The 26,451-nt window shown below is 44.3% G+C and overlaps 1 protein-coding gene across 5 annotated transcripts; it reads left to right on the top strand.

Annotated features, from left to right (window-relative positions):
- Nucleotides 1-511: 511 nt before the first annotated feature.
- Nucleotides 512-26,451, top strand: STOML1 (stomatin like 1). 5 transcript variants are annotated; one of them, XM_020994609.2, is made up of 8 exons: nt 512-598; nt 717-863; nt 16,021-16,127; nt 17,851-18,000; nt 19,875-20,078; nt 20,972-21,161; nt 24,686-24,913; nt 25,491-26,451. In XM_020994609.2, the coding sequence occupies exons 3-8, from the start codon at nt 16,089-16,091 to the stop codon at nt 25,682-25,684; spliced, it is 1,005 nt and encodes a 334-aa protein (XP_020850268.1). In that variant the 5' UTR covers nt 512-598; nt 717-863; nt 16,021-16,088; the 3' UTR covers nt 25,685-26,451. The 5 variants fall into 5 exon arrangements, with proteins under 5 accessions (XP_020850268.1, XP_020850266.1, XP_020850267.1 ...); XM_020994607.2 differs by having other exon boundaries at nt 717-1,059; XM_020994608.2 differs by lacking the exons at nt 512-598; nt 717-863 and adding an exon at nt 9,868-9,956.

Below are 26,451 nucleotides of genomic sequence, written 5' to 3'. Positions count from 1 at the left end.
TATAAATGTATATATGTATAAATCACGCATATGATACATGTATACAGTATATACTATTAAATGTACAAAATTCATTATATATGAAATTTTAAAATGAGATTTTTATCCAATTAATAACTCGCGCGTTTTATTTAATTTTACAATAACGTAACATACACTATTATAAATGTTTGTGTATCGCCTCCCCCCATATGTGCATTTTAAAAGGTTTCCATTATTATCAGATTTTCCTTTGAAGACAGAACCAGTCCTGAGAGCAGTCTCTCCCTTTCCCCTGACCCCCCCCCCCCCCGGCCCCCCATCCTGGTCTGGATGCCTGGGATCTCTGGGGATCTGGGTGTATCACCTTAAGCACCTTCACGGTCGGGGAGGGCGCAGGCACTCCCCCGCCTGGCAGCGGGCTGCCCCAGCCGGGTCCTCCCGGGCTAGAGGGAGCACGCAGTCAGCCAGCAGAAGGCTGGGCGGTGGAAGCGGCTTCCTGTAGCTCCTCCTCTTCCCCTGTCTCCGAGCCCGGGCTCCTGGATGACGTCACCGACCAGGAAGCCGCCGGCCCCTGGTGGGGAGGGAGGCGGGTGCCCCTGGGCAGGGCTTCACCCAGGTGCAGAGGGTGGAAGACAGGAGAAGTGGGGAGGGACTCAGGGCGTGGGTGGCCCCCTGGGTGGCGTGCACAGGAGGGACCTCATCTTCCTGCTTTCTTTTTTTTTCCCTTTCTCCAGGAAGGTGCCCCCGTCCCTGTTTAGGGGGGCTGAGACCCTGCTGGACCATCGCCGGGCTGATGTCGGGCGCGTGACTGTCAGCATCTCCCGCTTGCTCCCTGCCCATTGCCTAGCAACAGGGAGCGGAGCGGAGGCTGCTTGAGGCAGGTGGGTCGTGCCCATCAGGGCGGGCTGGGAGCAGCCCCCTCGCCAGGCATCATGTTCAGCAGGTCTGGCTACCGGGCCCTGCCCCTGGGCGACTTTGACCGTTTCCAGCAATCCAGCCTGGGCATCTACGGCTCCAAGCAGGGCTTCTTCCCCACCATTCTAGGGCGAGACCGGCTGAGCCTGGGGCAGGATGTGGGTGAGTGACAGGAGAGGGGAGGGGGACATGCCTCATTTGCACCCACATCAGCTCTCCCCAGAGGGGTGCGAGGGTCAGGGGTGGTTACGGGCCTCCCTTCAGCCGATGGCAGGTCAGACTGAGCTTTCGGCCTGGGACCTGGGCTGGCCTGGCCACCAAGCAGAGTTGGGTGAACTTGGGAGACAGAAAAACTTAGGTTCCAATCCAGCTTTGGAGCTTACTAGCTGTATGCCCCAGGGAAAGTCACTTAATCTCTCCCAGCCTCAGTTTCTTCATCTGTAAAATGAGGGTGGTAATAATGCCACACTTAATCACAGGGTTGTCATAAGGCCCAAATGAGGTAATGTAACCTCATCATTACTCTCCCAGGGTATGAGGGCAGCATCCATCTTGTTTAGAAAATCCTCACCCCAGGGTCTCTTTCTTAGGGTATGCATCTGGGAGGGCTTAGAATGAGCATAGGGAATCATCAGTGCAGAACTGGAAAGGGCTTTAGGTTGTCCAGTCCAATGCTCCCATTTTATAGCTGAGGAGACTGAGGCCTGCCGGGGTTGTGCAGGTAGTTATCCAAGGTGGGATTTGAACCCAGCCCTTCTGACTCCAGAGCTAGATTGTGTACTAGTGAAGCTTGCCTCCACATATAGGCTCTTCCCCGCTGCTGAACCTTCTCTCTGTCCTCACCCCTCTTTCTGGGGTCTTTACTTCCCCTCGCAGCTTAGCTAGAGTACCAACTCTTCCAAGACATCCTAAACTTATTTCATATTTATTTATCTATATTTATGTTGTTTTCTCCCAGTAAGCTCCTTGAAGGCAGGGACTGGTTTCTGCTTTTGGTTTTTTTTTTTGGGGGGGGGTGTTGTATCCCCAGCATTTAGCCTAGTACTTGGCACTATGATCTATAAATGCTTGTTGAATTAGCTTGAATTAAAGTCAGATTTAGCAGGGGGTGTTGTATGCTGAATATTGAAGTCAGAGTACCTCCAGTCAGGAAGACCTGAGTTCACATGTGGCCTCAGGCACTTACTAGCTGTATGACCTTGGGCAAGTCACTTAACCTCTGTTTACCTCAGTTTCCTTGACTGTAAAATGAGGATAATAATGATACCTACCTCCCAGGGTTGTTGTGAGGATCAAGTGAAATAATGCCTAGTAAGTGCTATATAAATGCTGGCTATTATTATTACTAGTATCATTTTTGTTGTTATTTCCCCCTCTCTGTGACCTCAAATCGCTTAATTTCGCCCTACTTTAGTTTCCTCAATTGAAAAATAAGAGGAGGTTGCATTAGATAACCTTGAAGGTCCCTTCCACTTCCAAATCAGTAATGTCTAGGTCAGTCCGTTTTTCTATGCAGGAGGGGGCTCTGAAGAGCTATAGTGGCGAATCTTAGAAGGCCTTGGGAAAATGTATTTATTTTTAGCTCCTCTTATAACTCGTGGGAACTCTACCTCTACCTCTAGTAATATCAATCACTCCCCACGTCCGTACAGCCCATTTTAAACTTTCTCAAGGACTCTCCTGTATATTATCTAATTTGATACTTACCTCATCCTACTGTGGTATGCAGGGCAAGAATTATCATGGCTGTTTTACAAATCGAGAGACTGAATCTCTTAATGAGAACCTGACAAGCTCATGGGATTTGTAGAAGGAGAAGCGTTAAAATCTAGAAATGGTTTAAGAACATTATTCCCATTTCCCAGATGAAGACACTGAGGTCCAGAGCTTGTGAGTCAGTAGTAAAAACTTGGACCCATCCAGCAATGCTGTATTTGCTGGGCTGCCTTGTCCTTTGCCAGAGAAGACTTAGTAAGCCCAGTGTTACTGAACTCACTTCCTAAAAATGTGGTTTGTCCTAAAACCGCTCCTCAACTTTCAGTGGCTCCCCATTACCTTCAGGAAAAAAATCCAAACTTCTTGCTTTGGCATTTGGTCTAGATCTTCCTTATCTAGCCTTACAGAATCACAGAATTAGAGGGTTAGGGGGAACCTCCGTGGCCAACAAATCCACAAAAGGGATCCCCACTATAATATACTTGACAGGTATTCATGGAGCATCAGCCCCTAAGCAGAGCAAATCTAATCCTTCCTTCACTGGAAGGATCTTCTCTTTCCCAAGGTATACATGCCCAGCTCCCCATTTGACATGGCATCAGGGCCTTTCACCATCCTAGAAGCTCTTCCCCTGGGCATTTTCTAGCTTATTGGTGTTCTTAAACCAAATCACCCAGAATTGGTCACAGCACTCCAAATGAAGTCCAGCAAGCCTACAGTTGGACTCAAAGTATGACCTTCTCGATATAGTCCAAGATTGCATCATCCTTTGAGGCTGATACTGATTCATTCAGAACAGCTGTTGTCTAGCCATGCCTGCTGCCATCTTATACTGGTGAAGTTGAGTTTTAGCCTCCAATTGCAGGACTTTACATTTTTATTTATTGAATTTCATCTTGTTAGATTTATCCCAGTGCTGTAGCCTGTCAAGATACTTTTGAATTCTGATTCTGACATCCATTGTGTGATCTATCATCATTGTGCCATCTGCAGATACGACGAGTATACCTTCATTCAAGGCATTAATAAGAAATGTTAGCAGCACAGGGCCAAGTGCAGATACTCAGCTGGAGACTTCCTGCCATGTTGACTGTGAACCATTCATAACCACTCTTTGAATAAAACCATCCAGTGAGTTCTGTAGAAATTGAAATTAAGGTAAACTGAGGCACAAAGTTCCAAGCATGTTCAGTGTATTGGGAAGGCTAGCAGTTACCAATAAAAGGGGTCTTTAGTTCCTCAGCATGACAAAAAGACCCCGAATGAGGGCATACATCATTTTTACAGACAAAAGGAGGAGCATGGAAAAATTGGAAAGCAGCATCCTAGATGGGGAAGACAATATGATTGGCTACAAAGCCTGTAGCATCCTAGATGGGGAAGACAATATGATTGGTTACAAAGTCTGAAGCATCACAGGCTTGGGGGACAATGTGATTGGCTGGAAATCAGCAACGTGGGGCTAGCAACAATCCCTCCTTCCTTCTAAGAAATTCTGATTGATATAGTCCACCTACAAGAATAACTAATGGTATAGAGATAACCGATTTCCTCTAATTGGTCAAGGACGGCTAGTGGGATAGAGATAACTGGTTTCTTTTCATGAAAGTGATTTATAGGGAAGCTGAACTTTTAAACTTAACTCAGAGACAAAGCAGTGTGACTTAGATGGTTCTGCAAAATGTCGGTGGTGATACCAAACAGATTCAATTATAGAAATGGAGACAGTATCAATTTAATTTTCTCGGTTCTGAATTCATCTGATTGTATTATCATCTAATCTCCATTTCTTTGTCTTTTCCACAGAAATAATGAGATGCTTTATCAAAAAGCATTGCTAAGATTAGGTTAACTCTGTCATCTACTAGTTTAATCATTTAAATGAACTAATTTAATAATAGCATTCCACTCATCTATTAGTTTAATCATTCAAGGGAGCTTAATCCACCATGACTTGTTCTCAATGAAGCCATGCTGGCTCTTGTAATCGCTGCTTTCCTTATTAGTTATTCTTTCACCCTCATGTTAATTATCCTTTTTAGGTATTTTTCCAGGAATTGAAATGAAGCTCCTTGGCAAATGATTTCAGACTCTTTTCTCTTTCCTTCTTTGAAAACTGGAACATTTGCCCTTCTCCAGACCCATGGTATTTCTCCAGTTTTCCATGATCTCTTTCATCTATCCCTGACAGCAGTTCAGCATTCACTTCTGCCTGTTCTTTCAGCACCTGAGGATGTAGTTCACCTGGGCCAGGTGACTTGAATTCATCAAGGGTAGTTAGGTACTTTCTGACAGTCTCCTTAATCATCTTAGCTATCAACTCCCCAGGAATCGTTTTGGTTCTTCCATTTCCCGTGTAAAGGTGTATTTTCCTTTGCTGAGAAAACAGAAATAAAATAAGATTTGAGCAGCTCTGCCCTCTTTCTGTTGTAAGTTCTCATCATGTAATTCAGCCCGATCAAAAGCTCCTATCCCTTCTTGGATTCTTCCCTTTCTCCCAATGTAGCTATTACACTTCGTTTTTGTGGTTCTTAGCTTGCTTTGACAGTATCAGCTCATTCTGAGCTTTTACATTACTGGCATCATTTTTACACGACTGTGCCATGATCATATTCATTTTCTGTTGTCTGAGAATGAACTACCTGTTACTTTGTTCCCATCTCCTGTGCATTTCTTTTAAAAATCTAAGTTGGTTGGAAAGTTCCCTGTGTATCTACATTGGTCTCTTTAGACCAATCCTATTTTTCCTCTTTGATGGAATCATTTTCCTTTCTGTTTTTAGAGTTTAATTCTTCAATCCATCCCTCCTGGGCAGGCTTCACTAAAAGCATTTTACTCTATGGAATCTTTCCTTTTAACCGTTGGAAATTTGCTTTCCCCAAATGTAGGGTATATATTGGCCCATGTGCTGATTTCTCCTCTTTTGTCACTCCAGGATGAAATAATCATTTCCCCCAGGCTTCCCATCATTTCTGCCCCAGCAACTAGCTCTTCCCTCTTAGTGAGAATTGTATTCAGAATAGAATTCCTTCGTTTGGTTCCTTCACCTGCTGAAAGATGAAATTGTCAGTAGAGTCGTCAAGAAGTCATTATTAGCTTCTCTGCTTTTGTCAGAGAGAGTTCCAGCAATGTCTGAGAAATCGAAGTTTCCTGTAACTATTGTACTGTATTGTGTTTCTGTGTCAGGTTGGTGATCTGTTTCCAAAATTCACCTAGCTATTTTTTTTTCTTCAGGTGGTTTGTAGGATTCTCCAATGACAAAATCACTTTTTCTCTCTCCTTTTACCTTTACCCTAATATTCTCCATTATTCTTCCCTTATCTGGTTCCTGGATTTCCCATGATTATGCCTTGTTAATAACCAGTGTTCCTTCTCTTCCTCCTTTTACAAACCTACACTGTTTCTTTTGGGCCATGGACCAGTCATGGATTGCATCCCACCAACTCTTAGTCATACCTACCAGGTAAAATTTGCCTCTTTTTAGTAAAGCCCTCTACTGTTTCTTATTTATTGCCTACACTTTGGGCATTTGCATATGGACATTGGAGGTCATATGTTTTACAACTTTTTTTTTTGTATTTTTGTCTTCTGTGAATTTCTGGGTGTTTTAGATGTGATTTTTCTTTCTTCTCTGTGGCTACTCTCTGAAGTATCTAACTTAGGGGACTGACCTGAGCAGTCTTCACTCGTGCCCCCCCCCCCCATCCTTTTTAATTTAAAATCCTTTTGGTTAGCTTTGCAAGCCAGGAAAATTCATTTTCACCTGCCTTTGTTAGGTGCACTCCCATCTCTGATGAGGAATCTGTCATCCTTATATTTTAAACCATATCTGAATCCCCTTCTCAGACACTACTTTCTTAGCCAGCTGTTTATCACCTAAATTAATTTTCCTTCCCCGCATCCTTTTTTGTAAATAGATAAAATGAAGAAAACCCAATCTATGTCCCCATGGTCTTCAGTTTTTTGCCCAAGACTTCACAGTTATTGGCAGTGGTTTTGAGGTTCCTTCTTAATGTATCTTTTGTGCCCACAGAAATCACCAGAAATAAGCAGTTTTTTCTTTTTTTTTCTAAGTTTCAGGATGTCCTCTGTTACATGCCCCAGAAAGGTGACAGATTCCTCTATTGTTATCACTTTGCCCAAATAGCTGCCTCCGTCCCCCTGAGCAAGAAATCACCATCTCCTCCTCCTCCTCTTCTCTTTGTTCTCCCAGCTGACAGCCTCTGTGACTCTCCTCAGTCACCCTCTGGAGGGCCAGCTACTTCTTCCTCCTCAGTCCATTGGACTCGTCTTCAAGAAGATCCTCAAATCTGATTTTCAAGCTTTAATTGTATAGCTGCCCTTTCCGTTCTTCTTTTCTTCTGTCTTCAATCACCCTGACAAAGGCCAGTACTTCTCTCTTCCACTCCAAATTCCTTTGCCCTTCCTCTCCCCTCATTGAAAGCTTTATTTCCATTTACCTAAGGAACACATCATTTCCCCTTACAATTGGAGAGGTATGGGCCACCTTCCATGGCCTTCCTATGTACCCTGTGTGTATTCCTTCTTTGTATTCCTTTCTACCTCTCCTGTCTGCCAGTCCAAATCTTCCCCATACTCTAAGGCTTCCCTCAAGTCCCAACTCCCCCAGGAAGCTTTCATTGGTTTTGCCAGCCAGAAATGATTTCTCCCTCTTAAGAATTCCTGTAGCCCTTACTAACCAAACACCTTCATGTGCCTCTTAACATGTCTTTTGTTTTTTTCCTGAGGCAATTGAGGTTAAGTGACTTGCCCAGGGTCACACAGATAGTAGGTGTCAAGTGTTTGGTCTGAGGCCGGATTTGAACTCAGGTCCTGCCAACTCCAGGGCCTGTGCTCTATCCACTGTGCCACCTAGCTGCCCTTGTTCTTAACATATCTTGCTTTGGATTATTTATCTTTGCATGGGTAAGATGTCTGTCTCCTCCCTCAGCTCCAGGCAGAGTTGAATTGGGAACTCCCTGAGCTTCCCAGAGGAATGTATTTAACCTCCATTAAGTAAACAAGCTTTAATAAACAGTCCAGTAAGAGAAAGAAAGGACAAAGAAGGCGGGCAGGGGGAAGTGGAAAGAGAGATGTCTACCTAGTAGGCATTAAGATCTCTTCCTGGGCTTCTGTCCCAGAGTAGCCTCTTACCTTCCCTACCACTGGATACAGGGTTAGCCCTAGATAGGAGCTGAGTAGGCAATGGTGTGATTTAAAGGACACCAGGAAGGTTCTTCTGCCTAAATTGTCTCCTCGGCTGGCCTGTGGTTCTCCTCTAAGACTTTCATTGATGTGATGTCTTTGGGAAGCAGAGGAATTTTGACTTTATCCTATAGACAGATGAAAAATGTTGAAGATTCATGGGGTGAGGGTTGTGAGATGATAGGGGGTAGGGGAGAAGGGGAAGGAGAGAAGAAGACAGGAGTGGTGGGATGTAATAATGAATACAGTGGTCCATCCACTGAGTGGAATTGTGGCAGGTGGATTGATTGAAATGACTGAGGAAACAAAGGTTTGAGTTTCTGAGCATTTCGATTTATTGGCAGGGTACCAATTGTACAGCAGGTCAGGGCGAGGCCCCCTCAGCTAGGCACTGGACCCTGAATACAGGAAGAGACAGATAGGATCTGACCCAGGATACAAGATTAGGTAATTTGATTTCTAATTGGAGGAAAAATTAGAGGCTTTCCAAGTTGGGAAGGGGAGAGCAAACAAGCTCAATTCCCCCCTGAAATCAGAAAAACAGGCCCCCCCCAAAGTGTTTGTATTCAATCAAAGAAACAATGGACTATTGCAATATTTACTCTTAGAGGAAATCTACAGCAAGATGAAGAGGAAAAAAACCAAAAACACACAAAAAACACACAAAAAGAGAAAAACACTTTTTTTACACCTCACTGTGTCCTTTGATGATGTATTTTTCTTTTAAATTGCTGCCTTTAATTCTTTTGTTCCAAAGATGTGCATTTTTCTTTTCTTTTTTAAAAAAATATGGCTAAAAAAAAAGATGCATGAAAATGGGGTCAGTTATCAGATAAGACATATGGGTTGCTTGAGATGTATAATTTTGAGAAAACTTTGTTGCATGGTTTGAACCTAACGCTTTGTGGCTGGGAAGCTAGACCACCTTTGCCTGTTGCATAGAGATCAGATTCGTTTAATACTTAACTCAGGACCTGGACCAGAAACCCATTCAGATCTGAAAACTGATACAAGGAATTTTCCAAGGACCTGGAAGAATCTTTTTCTTTCTTTTTTTTTTTTTTGGTGAGGCAATTGGGGTTAAGTGACTTGCCCAAGGTCACACAGCTAGTATGTATCAAGTGTTTGGTCTGAGGCCGGATTTGGACTCAGGTCCTCCTGACTTCAGGGCTGGTGCTCTATCCACTGTGCCACTTAGCTGCCCCAGTGGAAGAATCTCTTAACTGGACCCTAGGGAAAGATCTCCTCTCTGGTAATGGGCAGAGGATATACTGTTAGGCCAGATGTGAGGATATGGGGCCTGGCCTGAGAGTCAGGAAATATTGCCATAGTCTATGCCTTCTCTTTCTCTAGCTTAGGTTGAGTGTCTCACACTCCACCTCCATCCCTGCCTGAGCCTGCTTGATGGACTAATTTGGTGAGCTTTCCAAACCCTACCCAGAGGCATAAACCTAGGGTATTTGGGATAGAGCTGTCACCACCATCCTGCCATCGTCATGTCCCCTGAAATTCTACTCTTAGCATTTCATTCCTTTTAGGGATTTTCCTAAAGCTCACATTGGACCATGTTGCCCCTCTACTGAATATGAAATACAAAATTCTCTGTTTGGTATTTAAAGCTTTCACAGCCTGGACTCATCCTGCCTTCTAAGCCTTATACCCCCAAACCATACCCTCTCCCTTCCAACCAAATTGCCACAAATCTGTGCTGTTACTCACACGTGACTTCCTTTTTCATCCTTGGCCTTTGCACTGGCCATGGATATGAAAGTTTGGTAATGAGTGGCTGCCTTTATTTCTCTCTTGACTCCTCAGATACATTTGTTTTTCCCTTTCTTGGTTCCTTAAATACATTTTCAGCTTTTACATTTCTTCTCCTGTGGATCCCTCACATAGGATGAAGCAGGCATTTAAATTAGGATCTTGGGAGGCAGTTAACTTTAGGGTCTAATTGAAGTCATTAAACTGTTTCTTTGTATCCCTCACTCTTGAGTCTCCTAAGTCTGGCCAGCTGTCTTCCTGTGGAAGTTTTCAGTTTTGTTTTCCTCATAAGTCAGACCCAAATCTGAAAATGAAACTCATTAATTTGAAGCTTAGCTGGAGTCTGATTTCACAACTGCCAGATCCAGTGATTACAGGTATAGCCACCAAATGTTCATCTATAACAGAACTTTCAATTTTCCTCTTCTATTTTTTAAAAGGCATGGGAATAGGAAAAGGAGGGTACCTTTCCTGCCTACCTCATCAATTGAGAATAATGTACATCAGAAATTTCTAAAGTGCTATAGCGATCTAAGCAGCTGATTGAAATATTCAGGTTTGCCATATGGAGTAGTGATTCTCTAAATTTAAATTTTGTATGTATGTAATTTCCTTGAGGAAAGGCTAGGTGAGAAAGAATAGAGGTAAGAAATAGGGTCTCTGGGAATTTTTACTTCTTTTGTGTGTTTGTTAATGTAGACAAGCCTATCCTATGTTTTATGCTGATTTTCATAGTGATTTGCATTCTGTATGACTCCTGCTTTTTGTGAGTCGGCTATATTGTTTTTGTTTTAGAGGGAAGTCTTAGGGTCATTGAATATCGGACTTCTTTATCTAGTGCAAATGTTCCTTATACACTAAAACTTCAGTTAACTACAGTATTCAGGGAATGAGATATATGTTTCAGTACTTGTTGAAAACCTTTCAAAATATTCCCGTGCCTTTTCATAGTATAATGAAGCTAATTTTTTTTGACAAACCATTTTGATAAAGTGTGCATCCTGTCATATTAGAATTGCTTTTATTTGGACTCAGTGCGTTTTCAAAACAAGTCTGGATCTAGAGAGCCAAGCATGCCATTTCTTACAGCTCAGCAGCTTGTAAATAATGTACTACCAAGTACCAGTTTTCATTGGGTATCTACACTTTGGTAAACATTGTTATCCATATATGCATCATCTGTTTTGTGAGTTACCTATGACAGATTTTTAATATCGAATTTACCTTATTCTGTCACCTGGCATGTATCTAGGCTGCCTCATTTTATTAACAGTCTGCTGAGGAAACAAAATAACTTTAACATTAACCTAAGCCAAAAGGAATTAGAGTGACAAAGAGAATGCTCTGTATATAATTGGTGTCTAATTGAAATGTTTATTCAACAGAAGGTAGATCAGCTCCAATTTTTTTTTAAATCAAAGAATTATTTTGCAAAGCCACATAGAAATCAATGAACTATTTGTACAGTTGTACCCCTGCATTCAACAAGTTTAATCAAATTCACCAAACTTTTAAGTGCCTACTATGAGTTAGACTCTGGGGATCAAAAAGATGAAAAGAAATAGTCCCTTCCCCTGTTGGAGCATAGGATTCTTTTGGGGTGAGGAATAAAGACGTTCACAAGTAAGTAAGGGCAAAGTCAAACAGCAGTTTGAAGAGGGAGATGGTACTTGTAAGAGATAAAATAAACTGTCAAGGGCTGTGTTGGCTGAGGGCATTCTAGGTGAAGCCATGGCATGAATAAAGATGAGGACCTGTAGGGCTGAGTTGGTATATGCTGGAGCCTGGCCTAACATGGGAGTAGAAAGATTAGCTCTAGGGAAGGGTGGCTGTTAGTTTTTATCAGTGCTGGTAATAACAAGGTCATAGTTCTAGAGCAGAAAGGGAAATGTTAATTGTGGGAGGCTAGTGCAAATTGGTATAGGTTGGTATAGTTGCCAACTAGTATAGTCATTCTGAAAAGCAATTTGAAACTATACCCCAAAAGCCACTAAGTTTGTGCATGCTTAGTAATACCACCACTAGGACCGTACACCAATGATATCAAAGAAAGAAGAAAAGGTTTCATGTATAACAATATTTATAGCACCTCTCTTTACAGTAGAAAGAAGCTGGAAACTAAGGGGACGCCCTTCAATTGGGGAATAGTTGAACAAAGTGTGGTATATGAGTTAAGAAATAATTGTCTCATGATTTGTTTTTTTTGGGTTTTTTTTTTTTTTGGTGAGGCGATCAGGGTTAAGTGACTTGCCCAGAGTCACACAGCTAGATTTGAACTCAGGTCCTCATGACTGCAAGGCCAGAACTCTATTCACTGTGCCACCTAGCTGCCCCTTGATTTTTTTTTAAGAGGCTCTAGAATCTCTTCACTGATCCAAGAACCATTTTTTCAATAATAAGGGATGAAGAGTTTCTGTTTTGATGGCAATAATGTAGACTGCCAAGAAGCCTAGAAAAGTCAGGGAGATTGAACTGTGATTTAAGGAAACATCTGAAGTCCCTTCAGAAAATTATTGAAGGAGTATGTTAGGTTTTCCACTATTGATCAGAAATATTATCATATTGGAATTTCTGGGTTGGGTTTAGATTTTGCCATGAAAAATATGATTTATTTCTATTACTTTTATTTCCATATGGACCCTTGCTATCACATGAAATAGGCTTTTAGGTGAGGATTCTGGGATATGGCCAGGCCTGCCAGTTTTAATGTAGTCTTGGCTAAGTGAAAAACTGTACTTGCTATTTTTAATTTATCCCATAATGCCCTCTCAGGTCAAGTCAACATGCCTTTATTAAGTACCTCCTATGAGCTTAGTAACAGGATGAAGATACAGCACAAGAGAATGAGAAGGGTATTCAAACAGGTAGAAGGAGAACTGGAAGATAACAATGAGAAGTTACCGTTAAGGAGAAGGATCAACAGTGTCAAAGGCTGTGGAGGGGTCAAGGGTAAGGACCAAGGAAAGGCCATTAGACTTGGCAATTGAGGGATCATTGGTAACTTTGGAGAGAGGACTTTCAGTTGAATGATTCGTTTGGAAGTTTGCAGAGAAGAAGAGAGAAAAAAGAAGAGGGAGACACCTGTTTCTAGACAGGTTTCTTTTCTTTTTTTTTTTATTTTCACATTAGTCGTGTTGTAAAGAAAAATTAGAACCAATGGGGGGAACCATGAGAAAGAAGAAACAAAACAAACCCCCCCCCAAAAAAAAGAGAGCAAATAGTATTCTTTGATCTGCATTCAGACTCCATAGTTCTTTCTCTGGATGTGGAGAACATTTTCCATTGTGAGTCTTTTGGAATTGTCTTAGATCCTTGTGTTGCTGAGAAGAGCCAAGCCTATCAAAGTGAGTCATTGTACTGTGTGGTTGTGATTGTGTACAATGTTCTCCTGCTTCTGCTCACTTCACTCAGCATCAGTTCATATAAGTCTTTCCAGGTTTTTCTGAAGTCTGCTCTAGGCAGCTTTCTCACGAAAATTTGGCCACAGAGGGGAAGAGAGGTGTATTGGATGATAGCAAGCAAAGATGGTAGAATCAAGTGTGGGGTTTTAATGAATAGGGAAGGTATCAGGGAAGCAGCCAGAAGGTAGAAATTGAAGACTAAAAAGATTGGGGATGATTGAGGAGGTGATCTACTGGAGAAGATGGGATAGAATGGGATGATTTGTGCATGTAGAGGGAATTGCCTCGGCAAGAAGAAAGGTCACCTTTTCCCATGAGTCGGGATGAAGGAAGAGATAGAGGCAGAAGGTGTTTAAGTGATGTGAGATGAGGAGGAAGGAAAAGGAGAGACTTCTTGGCAAATGTCCTCAGTTTTTTCCCCAGTGAAATGTGAGGCAAGGTTCTCAGCTGAGAGGATGGTGGGAGGGTGAGCCACGGGAGGTTTGAGAATTGGAAGGATTTAGAAGAGGCACTTTGGTAAGCAGCATAGTGAATTGATTAGAGAGATGTGAAAGGATTGCCATGCCTAAGTGAGGGCCCAGTTGAGAGGATGAAACATAAATTTTTACTGGGGCTGGTAGACTAGTTGGTTTTTTTGATGTCTCTCCAGCTTCATTCATGTAAACTAGAGGAAAGGCAGCAGATGATGGGAATAATCCAAGGGTGAGGCTTGGCAGGGCAACATCTTCAATAAAATAAGGAGGCAAGGGCCTTCAGAGAAAAGGAGAGTGTAGAGTTGAATTGGTTCACCAGAGGCTCAGGATGGGAAAAGGGAGGAGAGTGTAGTCAATGAATGGGGTCATAGCCTAGGAAAGAACCAAGAGGTATTGGAGGTCGCAGTGAGGATGAAGAACAGGGTTTGGGGCAGCAAAGCAGAGAGAGGGGTGGAGTGACAAAAGATTGGGATGAGATTATCATCTTATTTTCCTGAGTCTGGTCAGAGATCTTATTGTAGTTCATAGAATATTGAACCAAGTCATTAGCTGGTCCTGCTTCATGTTCTAGTGATGTGGTCAACGTGATGAGTGGTGTGGATATTTATTCACTCTTTGGCCCTGAGAATTTGAACAATCCTTCAGCTGTCTCAGTGATGTCTGACAATGTATTGGCCAAAATAATGCAAGAGTAGCATTTCTTACAGTAATAAATATATATTTTTTTAAAAAGGATAGATTAAACCTTTCTATCATATGAGTACTCTGTCACAAAAAGTAAAGCTCTGGAGTGTGAGTCACTTATTATATAGTTGGGAATGAGAGAAAGTCTGTAACAATTATAACAAAAATATTTATATAATACTTTAAGGTCTACAAAGCAACTTACTTATATTTTTTCCATTAGATTCCAACAACAACTCTGTGAAGTAGTAGCCATGATTATCCCCATTTTACAGAGGAAGAAACAGAGGTAAAATAATTTGCCAAGAGTCACGCAGCTAGTAAGTGTCCAAGGCAGAATTTGAATGCAGGTCTTCCTGGCTCCAAGTCTAGGACTCTATATCCATTAATGCCACCTCACTGCCTCTCTTACTCATAGAGTAAGGCAGACCTGGGGGAAGAGTAAAGTAGGAGCTAACCAGGGAAGCTCCAGAAAGACATACAGAGACTGGATGGAACACAGATTCCATTAATCTCAGAAAGTTTCCAAGGGCTGGTCCCAAGTTCTATAGGAAGCCTGAATGCCAGAGATCATCTAGTTCAGCCTCCTCATTTTACAGATGAGGAAACTGAGGCACAGAGGGAAGTGACTCATGTAAGATCCAATGCAATTTAATGCAGTTAGCATTGATTAAGTGCCTTATGTTTTCAAGGCTCCAAGTAAGGGGCCAAGGATATAATGACAAAAGGGAAAAAAAACAGCTCCTGCTTTCATAGCACTTGCATTCTAGGGTTGGAGAATATGACTCATTTATATAGTATAAGTAAGTTCTAATCACTCAAATCCCTGGCACTATGAAATGGTTCAGTGTGGTTTTATCCATGGAGATGATGCTAAAGATGGTACCTTAGGGAGTCACTGGACTTTTCTTTATTTCTTATAGCTAAACTCTCCTTTTAAGTTGTTTCTCTCTATTAGTTTGGGAGTTCCTTGAGAGCAGGGACTGTCTCACTTTTCTATTTGTCGCCCCAACCCTTAGCATGGTGCTTTGCACATAGCAAGTGCTTAATACGTGTGTTTTTCCTTCATTCATCCAGCGCTGTAAGCATATGTACATGCATGATAATTTGAGAAGGGAGAGCAGATTAGTAGCTCAGAGAATTAGGAAGGATTTCCCATAGAGAATGGAATGTAGAATTGAGCCTTGAAGGAAAGGTGAGATTCTCCGGGATGGAGGTAAGGAGGGGGCACCTTTCAGGCAGAGGAGACAGCTGGTACAGGAAGCCAGCAGGGGAGAAGTGGAATGCTGAGCTTGCAAACAGGCCAGTTTGGCTGGCCAAGAAGGGGGACCAGGCATCATGAAGTCGATCTGGAAAGGTGGGCTGGAGGCAGACTGAAAGGGTTTAAAACGTCAGGCCACGTTTATTTGTTTGTTTTTTCCTTGAGAAACTAGGGAGTCACTGAATCTTCTTGGTCAGTGGAGTGACTTGTGCTTTAAGAAGATTGTTTTGTCAGCTGTATTGGGAAGGGATGGAGAGGACAGTAGAAACTAGAAAGCTGCCATGATTGTCCAAATGAGAATCGATGAGGGCTTGAATTAAGGTAGAATGAGAGAGACAGAGGAGTTGAGGTTCACTCTGAAATTCTCCAGCCTGTGTGTCTAGAGAGAGGGTGGTGTCCTCAACAATTCAACAAGCATTTATTAAGCGCCTCCTGTTTGCCAGTTTAAAATGGAGCAGTCCCTCCCTTGAGGAACTTAAAGAAGGAAGGAAGTGAGTGGGAAAGCCCAGCGTCCTTTTCCTGATGAGGCTTCCATAGCAACCACCCCCACCCCACCCTTTGGTCAGGCCCCTCTGTGAGTTGCTGGCTACTCAGCCTCTGTCTCTGTCTCATCCTCCAACAGACTCTCCCCAGAGCTGGCCATCCTACATCTGCCACGGCATCATCAGTTTCCTGGTGTTCCTGCTACTAATGATCACATTCCCCATTTCTGGATGGTTTGCCTTGAAGGTAAAACTGGCAGGGGCTGGGGACCTTGTCTGCCCAACATCTCCAGCCTTTGCAGTGGGCTTTGGCGTTTCCTGACTTATTTTTTCCCCTTCTTCCTTGCAATGCCCGTATGATGGCAGGCGCATACTGATCACCGTTAGCCAGATGAAGAAACTGAGGCTTGGAGCAGTGCAGTGACTGAGACACTTTAAGGGGCGAGCCAGGTCTGGAAGCCCTGTTCATTGACCATGTCCTCTGCATCCCTTCACTGTCTGCCCCACATATGCTTAGTCTTGGAAACCAAAGGTTCTACCTTGGACAATGCATATTAACAAGGAAAGGCACCAGTCCATCATCTGTCCCTAGGATGCTGCAGGTTGTTTTAGCCCTAACCAAAGACCTTATCCTTAATTATCAGGAAGGATGATCAGAGAAAAACAGAAGACCATGTCCTGTCGCTCACATTGGACTATAATGGATGTGTTCATCCATAGTGTATATATAGTTCTGGTCACCATACCTCGTGAAGGATTATGACAGAACCATAGGAGGTCCAGAGAAGGGTGTCTGTATTCATCAAAGGGAGCATGAGGATGGTGCTCTTTGGCTTACAAAACACTAGGAAAGCTGCATGGTCTATGAGAAATTGTGTTGGACTCTGAGCCATAGACCTAGATTTGGTTCCCAGATCTGTGTGGTACAAAAGCAATAATTGTCATTGGCATCAGAAGACCTCAACTCCAACTCTGCTGCATACCATCTGTGTGACCTTGAGTGAGTCACTTAACTTTGATGGCTACTGATTTCTTCATCTGTAAAATAAAGGGATTGGACTAGAAAGCTTTGAGGGTCCCTCTCAGCTCTTAATTTGTGATCCCTTAATCCCACCTTTCTAAATAACTGAGCCTTTGATTTGTCTGTAAGATGGGGACAGTACCTCACAGATATGAGGAAACCATTCTGTACCCCTTCAAGTTCCATATATAGGAGTTTTGAATACTTAAATATTCAAGAGCTAAAAAATTCTGCTAGATAGAGAGAAGATGAACTTGAACTTTATCACCAAATCCCAAAATACTTGGGCCGCATAGAGTCCTTTGAAATTCCTGCCAGGCCAATTGAGAAAAAATAATTAGATAACCTGCTTCTTCCAGCAGGTAAGGTGTATGGAATCCATTCCCCCAAGAGGAGATGGTGGGAAATAGAAGTGAGTCTTAGAAGGATTTGGATAGAATGATGAATGGCAGAACCATTCATGAAGACTGATTAGGGAATGACCAGCCTTTCCCATAAAAGAACCCTAGAAAATTCTGGACCAGATGGACTAAGGAAGGGAATTCCGTGTGCTGGATTGTGCATTGGAGAGCCGGGGTTCTAGTCCGGGTCCTGTTGTCCATCAGCTGCTCTGTGGTAAGGGGCAAGTTATGAACTCTGTGGGCCTCACTGCCTTCTCCTAGGCATGTTTTTTCCCTGGCTTCTGGAGTAGGAAAGGAGTAAAGCACTTTGCCCTCCTCATAGGCAGACAATACAGGAGGAAGATGGGAAATTTTAAACTAGCTAATCTTTTCTCTTCATTTCCAGTAGTGGTCAGATGAGAGTGAGGGGGTCGAGATGTGTGGTGACCCAGGGAAATTGGCAGAAGTCAGTGGCAGGCCTGCATGGCGGAGGGGCCATCTTGGGCCCTCCAACCCTGGCTCTAACCCTCCTTTTTGCTCCAATCTGCTTATATGTGCACTGTTTGCAGATCGTCCCTACCTATGAGCGGATGGTTGTGTTTCGTCTGGGACGGATTCGGGCCCCTCAGGGGCCAGGCATGGTCCTGCTGCTTCCTTTCATTGACTCTTGGCAGAGGGTGGATCTGCGGACAAGAGCATTCAATGTCCCTCCCTGTAAGGTGAGGAGTGTCACCTGTGTCCCATTGGTGAGGACTTTGTCTCATGCTTCTGGGTTCATGGAGTGGGCAGGGACAGATTATAGGGATGGGCCGAAGGGTTCACTTACTCATGCCAGGTTTCTCTTGCTGGGAGTTTGTCCTGGTTCCCAGACACCCATTCCTGCTGCAGTAAATACATCCTGCAGGCCAAGCTCCACATTATGGAAGATGCAGAAGGAAAAGAAGAGGTCTCTGCCCGCAGGGAGATCATGGTCTGGTGGGGCGGGTGGGAGTGGGTGACGAGAGATAAAGCTTACACACTTAGAAAGATGATAAAATAATGGTGAAGTATGGGGGAAGGCGGGCATGGTTTAGGCCAGGAATTGTCAGTCCTGTGGCTGGGGCCTGGTAGGATGCATTCGGCTGGGACCCAGAGATAAAGCAGAGCCCCCAAGGGAAGGATGGGGTAGGGGGCATGGGGAAGAATCCAACTGGGGATTTAGAATGCTTCTGTTAAGTAGATAATAGGAGAAATTATGGATTTGAGGAACTTGGGGAAATGGTGAGAAAATGCAACCTCCAACTGACCTGATTTTCTTCCATTTTGTCTTTTTTCCATTTTTTTGCCTTTGCCCTGGCTTCCCAGAGATATTTGGGAACAGCCTCTTCTAGAGCTCTCTTCTGCCACCACCAGGCCTCAGCAGCTCCCTTTCTGTTCCTTAGCTTACCTGGAGCTGAAGAACGTTTTTGTTTCTCGCTCTTTCCCTCTCCCCCCACAAAGGACTCTGTTAATATTTAAGGAAAAGAAAGTAGAGTCAAAGCGATGTTCAAGGGATAGAATTGGTGAGTTCTGTACTCCAGGAGTTGTAGCCTAAGAGGCTCTTTGAGCCCTAAAAGCTAGCCCAGCTTCTGGATTAATGAATCCTTCTCCCATCTGCCCCAATTACTGTTGAATTTGATTTTGGAGAAAACTCCTGCATGAGACAGCCTCATAACTAGCCCCCCCCAAAAAAAAAAAGACACCCATCACAAATAAAGCCAGCTCCTCAGCCAGCAAGGACAGAGGATGATGAGGCCGTGAGACCACAAAATGGTAGGAGATAGCTGGGGTTGGCTCTGTGGGGTGAGGAGAGAGGTAGAGGGGAGAAGTGGTTTCTCCTTTCAATCTCATAGACAACAGCTGTTCTACTGGCTTCTGTCTTTTCCTTCAACTCTTTTCCTGGAATAGCCAATTGTGAGGGTGATGGGTGGGCTTCAGAGCCCACTGGGAAAGGTGAATGGGCCCCACCACCAATCTCATCTCCTAGTTAGTGAAGGGCAGAGGAGATGTGTGAGTGTGAGCATTTGAGTGAGTGTCTCCATGTCAGTGAGTCTTTGTATGTCCCCAGTACTTTGCACATTGCTTGGCTCTCAGTAGGATGATAAACCCCATGGAAGGAGTCCAGAGTGCAGCTAGTCCAAACTCCTTATTTTATAGATGAGGAAACTGATACTCTTGGAATTTAAGTGACTAGCCCAAGGTCACATGGTCATATTGCTCAGAGATGGGATTTGAACCTAGGCTCTCCATCGCCAGGGCCAATGCTTTCCCCTTGTACCAAATTACAAATGTGCATTTACTAATAAATTAATTAGGTGTGTCTATGATTGCGTGTGTGAATGTCTCTGTGTCTTGTGTACCAACGACCCCCATTTCCCCTTGGGTGTTCCAAAGTGAGCCTGGTAGGTCATTGCTCTGTGATCCTAGGGAGTGTCTGAGAATGTCAGGGAGAAGAAATGACCAGAATGAATATAGCTGCAGCTAGAACCTATGGAGAATCTCTGCTCATCTCTGTTGAAAACTGGTCCAGACACCGGACCTCTGGGCCATCTCTGACCCACCTCCTCCCTTCCAGCTGACCTGCAAGGACGGTGCACTGGTGTCTGTGGGGGCTGACGTCCAATTCCGCATCTGGGATCCAGTGTTATCAGTGATGATGGTGAAGGACCTGAACTCAGCCACCCGCATGACAGCCCAGAATGCCATGACAAAGACCTTGTTGAAGAAGCAGCTGCGTGAGATCCAGATGGAAAAGCTGAAGATTGGGGATCAGCTCCTAGTAAGCATCCCTTATGTCTGTCTATCTAACTGCTGTACCTGGGTCTGGGATTGTTGAGGGAGAGAGGGTAACAGAGGGAAGATGTGTTCTCACAAGACGAATGGAAAGAAAACAAGAGTCAGAAGGCCTGAATCTGTCACTGTGGGATTTTGAGCCAACTAATATACATACACCCCAGTGGCCTTGGTTTCCTCATCTGTCAAATGGGTAAAATAAACTCCACCTATTTCACATAGACTCTTGGGAAGACATGATGAGATAGATGATGAACAGGAAAATGCTTTGGAAAATATAACTTCTAGTATAAGTTTGAGGGAATATTTTTACTGGGAGTTGGAATAAGTCATTATTAATGACTTAATTAGGGATTAATTGATTTAATTAAGGATTTTAATTTAGGGATCATTTTGTCTCTGATAATCCCTATTGTCCCATTCTCTTGGCTTCAAGCAAGATCGTACCTACTTCATAAATGCTTGTTGACTTCCCAATCTAAGGTTTTTTCCACCATACTGATTCCCAAATTTTCAGAAGAATCACAAAATTTTCACAACTAATTTGATCTATTCTTATCAAAATAAAATGACTGTGTGCCCAGTAGCATTTTTGGAGGAACCTTAGTGGGTTCAAGGGACATTTCTCAAGGATGGATGGGACCTGGGTGTGCAAGTCCTTCCAAGGTTGGAGATCGCTGTGTGGCTCATTCCCTTCTAGCTTCATGCCAGAAGACTGAACAAGCCCACAGCTGGCAGATTGGGTGCTTGGGAACAATACACAGTGCATGATTATCCAGTGACTTCCCCTAGCCCAGGCAATGCCAACCCCGTCCTCCTTTCTTCCGTCCCATCCTCTCTACCCCTCGTGACTTGCCACCTCCCCTGCCCCCCTCCCAGCTGGAGATCAATGACATGACCAAGTCCTGGGGTCTGGAAGTGGACCGGGTAGAGCTGACGGTGGAGGCCGTGCTGCAGGCTCCTCAGGATGCCCCCTCCCTGCCTGGCCTGGACAGTGCCATCCAACAGCTGGCTCTCCATTTCTTTGGTGCCGGCAGCAGTGGACATACTCCTGTGGCGGCTGAGAAAGGTAGATGGGCCGGAGTGAAGAGGCTTTCAGATATATTCAATCCACAAACATTCGGGTGCCTATCTGTGTATAAAGGGCTGGGGGTGTGAATATGAAAAATGAGGTTATAGTCTGTAATGAGTGGGGATTATCAATAAATAAGAAAAAGGCAAAGGTAAAATGTGATGGGGCAAAAAAGAGCTCCAGGCAGAGTGTTTTTGGGCCAGCAATTTGAGAGAGTGGTCGTTTTCAGCTAGTGGTCTGAGAGAGATCAGTAAGTATTTGTTTGGGAACACAAGGAGCAAGAATAAAACAATGCCTGCCCCAGGGAACTTCCCCTCCAATAAATATATTGGTACGCATATCAATAACATAAGCATGAAAGTAAAGGGAATAAATGCAAATATATACCAAGTAGTTAATTAAATACAAGGTAGTTGTGTAGAAGGAAGGTGGCGGGATCAGAAAAGGCTTCCCGCAGAAGTCTGTACCTAAAGGTAAAGAGAGAGCAGCATTTTAGACAAAGCTCTGGCCAACGCAAAGACAGATGGGAGATAGACCATAGTGAGTGGAGGGCAGAGATGAGGCCGTGGTGGGCTGGGTCACTGAATGTGAGAGAAGGAGGGATAGCCAATGAGGCAGGAAAGCTAGGGCCAGCTTGTGCAGGGCTTCCAAAGCTAAAGAAAGGGATTTATATTTTATTTGAGAGGCAATTGGAAGCTGCTGGAGTCCATTGAGAGGGTAGTCATGTGGTCTGATCTGTACCAAAGGAAAATTACCTTAGCAGCCATGCGGGGGATGGGCCAGAGAGGTGAGAATCTTAAAGCAAAGAGATATTTAAGGAGGCAGTTGCAATAATGTAGGTGAGAGGTGATGAGGGTCTGAAGTGAGGTGGTTACAGTGAGTGGAGAAAGGGCTTAGATGGGAGAGAGATTACAGGGATAGAAAGGGCGAGATTTGGCCACTGATTGGATATGGCTGGAGAGGGAAAAGGAGAGGGAGTAGCTTAGCATTATGACAGATTTGTGAACTTGGGAGCTGGAAAGGATATTGATTTTCTTTGATAGAAATAAGGAAGTTTGGAAGATGAGGAGGGTTTGGGACAGGGCGGAAAAGATGATGATTTCTGTCTTAGATGTTGAGTTGGGTTTCAGGTGTCCCAGGGACATCCCGTTTGAAATATCTTGTAGGTAATTGGTGATGTAGGGATAAGGCTTGCGGACCAGACTTGGGTTAAAACCAAGAAAAACTTTAAGGAAGGCCTTCAAGGGAGAGAAGGCTTTCAGCAGGTAGAGGGAATGCATCCTCGGCACAGGTGGGAGAGGAGAGAAGAGATTGAGAAGTCGCTGATGGTCCAGTGTAGTTTGCAATGGACAGTACAAAAGGGTAGCAGTGTGTAATGAGACAGGAAAGGTGGCTGAGAACCAAATTGTGGAAGGCCTCCAATGCCAAGCTAAGGCAGTTGTGTTTTGTTCCATGGACAATAAGGAACCTATGGAAGATTTTTAAATAATGGTAGAAAGGTGGGGAGGGAAGAGAGGAGGGGGTGATGATGGTCGGGCATGTGTGGAGGAAGATTATAGTAGTAGCTGTGTGGAAGTAGAGCTGGGGAGAGAAGAGCCTGTGATTTCAGTTAGGAGACTGTTCTAATAGTCCAAATGAGAAACGATGGGTCCAGAGTTAGTCGAGAGTATGGATACAAGAGAACATAGCTCTTGAGCTGGAAGGAATCTTGAGTCTAATCCCCTTCATTTTACAGATGAGAAAACCGGGGCAGAGAGGTGAAATGACTTTCCCATGGTCACCCTGCTAGTATCAGAGATAGGATTTGAACTCGGTTCTCCTGGTGCCAGGTGTAGCTCTCTATCTGCTACACCAAGCTGCCCTGCCAACAATGTTGGAGTAGAATCAGAAGGCCTTGATGTGTAAATGTGGGGATGGATGGAGAAGCTCTTCATCCCACCCCTGAACTCTGCCTGTGGGAGAGGAGATATGGGCCTAAGAGGATAGAGAGTGAAAGGGACAAAGTAATATGAAGAAAGTGAGCATGAAGGGCAGCTAGGTGGTGCAGTGGATAGAGCACTGGCCCTGGAGGCGGGAGGACATGAGTTCAAATCCGGTCTCAAACACTTGATGCTTACTAGCTTTGTGATCCTGGGCAAGTCACTTAACCCCATTGCCTCGCCAAAAAAGGAAAAAAAAGAAAAAGAAAGGGAGGATGGGGCATTTTAGGACATTAGACTGGAAGGGGAAGAACTGGATGACCCCTAAGCAAAGCAGCCACATTGTGGAGCAGTTCCATTCTGATCAGTTACATTTTTGTGGCTGGAGCTCAGCTGATGACCTCAGATAGAGGAAAGGTGGCAGGACCAGCTGGGAAGGGGGAGGGGAAATCCCAGCTTTGCAGCAACTAGACAATGAGTCGTGCCTTGGGAGGTAGTCAGCTTCCTGTTTTTACAAGGGTGTGGTTGTTCACCAGTCAGGGAAGGTCTGGAAGGGATTGCTGCATTGGGAGAAAGGTTGGAGTCCATGATGTCTAAAGACTCTTGTGAGTGTAAGATTCTGCAATTCTATGAATCTTTACACTTTTAAGGATGGTGTCACTGAGGGCATGCTCTGCTTCCCTCTTCCTCCTTTCTTCTCCCAGATTTTCATCTGTAGTTCTTGGGGCCCTTGAAGAAAGTTTGACTTCATTAACTGTCTCATTTATCAATAACTTTCTGCCACTCATCTCATACCTTGGGCAATTTCCAGTGGTTCTTGATCCCTGAAAGACCTCTCCCCAAAGATGGGCTGGCAAAAAATGTCACTAGAGCATACTAAAGGTGGAATGCTGGGTTGATCTGCCAGGAAGTAAAGGGGCTGGGGAAGATAGTCTGAGGTAGGGTCAATGGACCTCTCAAAATGGAAAAATCAGCTCAGGGGATAGATGAGAGGGAAGAGGATATATGTCTGTTATTTTAGAGAATCATCCTTCTGATGGGGGAGACATGGTGGGATCCAGCTTGGTAACCTCTTATCAAATTGGAGACATTGAAACCCTGGTCTAATAAGAAATAAGAACCCAACTGGAGATTTCCTTGATCTAGGGAACCCTCAGATAAAGAACTCTCTGTTGATGAAGCTTGGCCACTTCTTTGCAATGTCTAGTCTTAGAGTTGCCTAGGGCACTGAGAAGTAAGAAGACTTGGCCAGGGTCACACAGTCAGTTAATGTTATAGTCTAGATTTGAACCCTAGTCTTCCTGACTTGGAGATTCCCTTCTCTATTCAGTACCCCCAAGTTGTTTGATGAGGAGTATAAAGTCTAAGGTAATATAATCATAGCTAGCATTTATATAGCACTTTAAGCTTTGCAAAGTACTTTAACCATATTATCTCATTTGACCCTCACTACAACGTTGGCCTTAGGTGAGTGTTGGCTTATGTGGTTTCTAAGGTCTGTTCCAGCGCTGAGGTTCTGCAGTTCTGGGTTGGGTTGTCAGTCAATCAATACATCTGTCTGTTCACTCTTCTCTCCCATTATCTGGCTTCTCTACTCATCAGACACCATGGAGATGGTGAATGAAGTAGAAGGGTCCCTCCCACCTGCCAGCAACCCAAGTAGTACCAGCAATGGTGGTGCAAAGAAGAGGCCAACAGTGGAGGAGCTGCTGGCTGCCATGGAACTGTTTCTGTCTGAGGCTTTGGTCAGTCAAGTCCAGGCATGCTACCAGTTTAACATCCTCCTGCCCAACAGTGCACATAGCACCTACTTCATTGATCTCACTACAGGTAGAGAAGCGCTTCCAGATTCCTCTCTTTGCCAACAGGGCTGGGGCTTCCTTTGTTTGCATGAATCTCGATTTTCCAGTTTGGGGATTATCTGCTCTGTGGTTCATTCATTTCAGAGATGGTTTGGGGTGGATTCTTTGCCACTTCTTCCCTTCCACTGCCCCAGGAGATGCTGGGCCCTTCCAGGATAGTGTAGGCCAGATGGAGTTGAAGTTGGGAATTTCAGTTCAGTTGAATAAACATATATTGAGAGCCTCCTATGTAGCAGACACTATACTGAGTGGTAGAGAGATGCATATGTGGGTGCATGTGGGTGTCTCTGACTCTGTTGTCGCAAGGCCAAATTGGAAGGAATTGGGGATTATCCACTGTTTTGGATTATCTGTGTCTCTCTGGATAATGGAGAGTTGGCAAAATGCTTGGCACATCTTAAAGCACTATATATTAAATATTGTTGTTCCCCAGGATGGTTGGACTAACCTGACCATTTGAAGCCCTCCTAGCCAGGAGACACATTGGTAGCCCAACCTTTAGAAATCTTCCTAACCACACCAGCTGTTTCTCTCCTGTCCTCCAGGGAGTGGGAAGATTGGGCGTGGGGTGCCCGACTGCAGTCCAGACGTGGTTTTGGAAATGACCGAGGCTGACCTGCTAGCCCTGTTCTCTGGAGAACTGAAGCCCCTCGGAGCTTATATGAGCGGGAGGCTGAAGGTGAAGGGAGATTTGAACCTGGCCATGAAGATGGAGTTGCTCTTGAAAGCCATGGAATAGTAGAACAACAGCAATGCCTGTCCCAGTCCCCTGCCTTGAGTCCCCAGCCCGTCAAGGTGCTTGTTGGCAATGAATGAAGAAGCTACTTCTTTGGCATGTAGAATGGAGCCGGGAAGGTGATGACTTCCGTCCCTTGCCTGGTCTGGTTCTCCTGTCTTCCTCACTCAGTTTCGTTCATTTGACAAGTCTTTCCTGAGCCCCATCCCTGTGCCAGGGGAGACCATGGTAGAGACAGGAAAAGGCCCTATACGTGCTCTCAGGGGACTCCTGCTATGTCTGTGGAGACAAGACCCACATCTATGCAATCGCTGGAGAGCATTACCAAGCAATCTAAAACCCAGTGTTGGAGTATGCCTGGTATGCTCTTACTGTGGCAAGAGGTCAGGAGGAAGGCAGTAATGATCAAGGACTGGGCTAGTTGGGGAAAGCTTCAGCTGGGCCTTAGAGGAGAAGGAGGAGGGGAACATTGCCATCCCAGCCCAGGAAGACAGGCCTCCGACAAGCTAATGGAATCCAGAATAGAGACCAGAGGACTAGGGATGGAAGCCAGCGACCCTGTGGCCCCAAGCGTTGCTTTAGAATGGGGAGGAGAAAGGGCTGGCCCCTTCCCCTAGCATGTCTTCAGCCTCTTGGGCCCGTGAATGTTGTCTGTCTTCCCTGTCCTGCATGTGATATCAAAGACAATGGGAGGTAGGGTGCATTTATATACATCCTGGCTCTTGATTGAATTGTCTTTGTGTTTTAAATTAAAAGACTGAAAAACCTAA

This window comes from Phascolarctos cinereus, unplaced genomic scaffold, assembly GCF_003287225.1.
Source record: "Phascolarctos cinereus isolate Bilbo 61053 unplaced genomic scaffold, phaCin_HiC Scaffold_3;HRSCAF=262, whole genome shotgun sequence".
NCBI lineage: Eukaryota > Metazoa > Chordata > Mammalia > Diprotodontia > Phascolarctidae > Phascolarctos > Phascolarctos cinereus.
The sequence above is the reverse complement of the archived record's forward strand: the minus strand, read 5'-3'. Positions and strand labels throughout refer to the sequence as shown.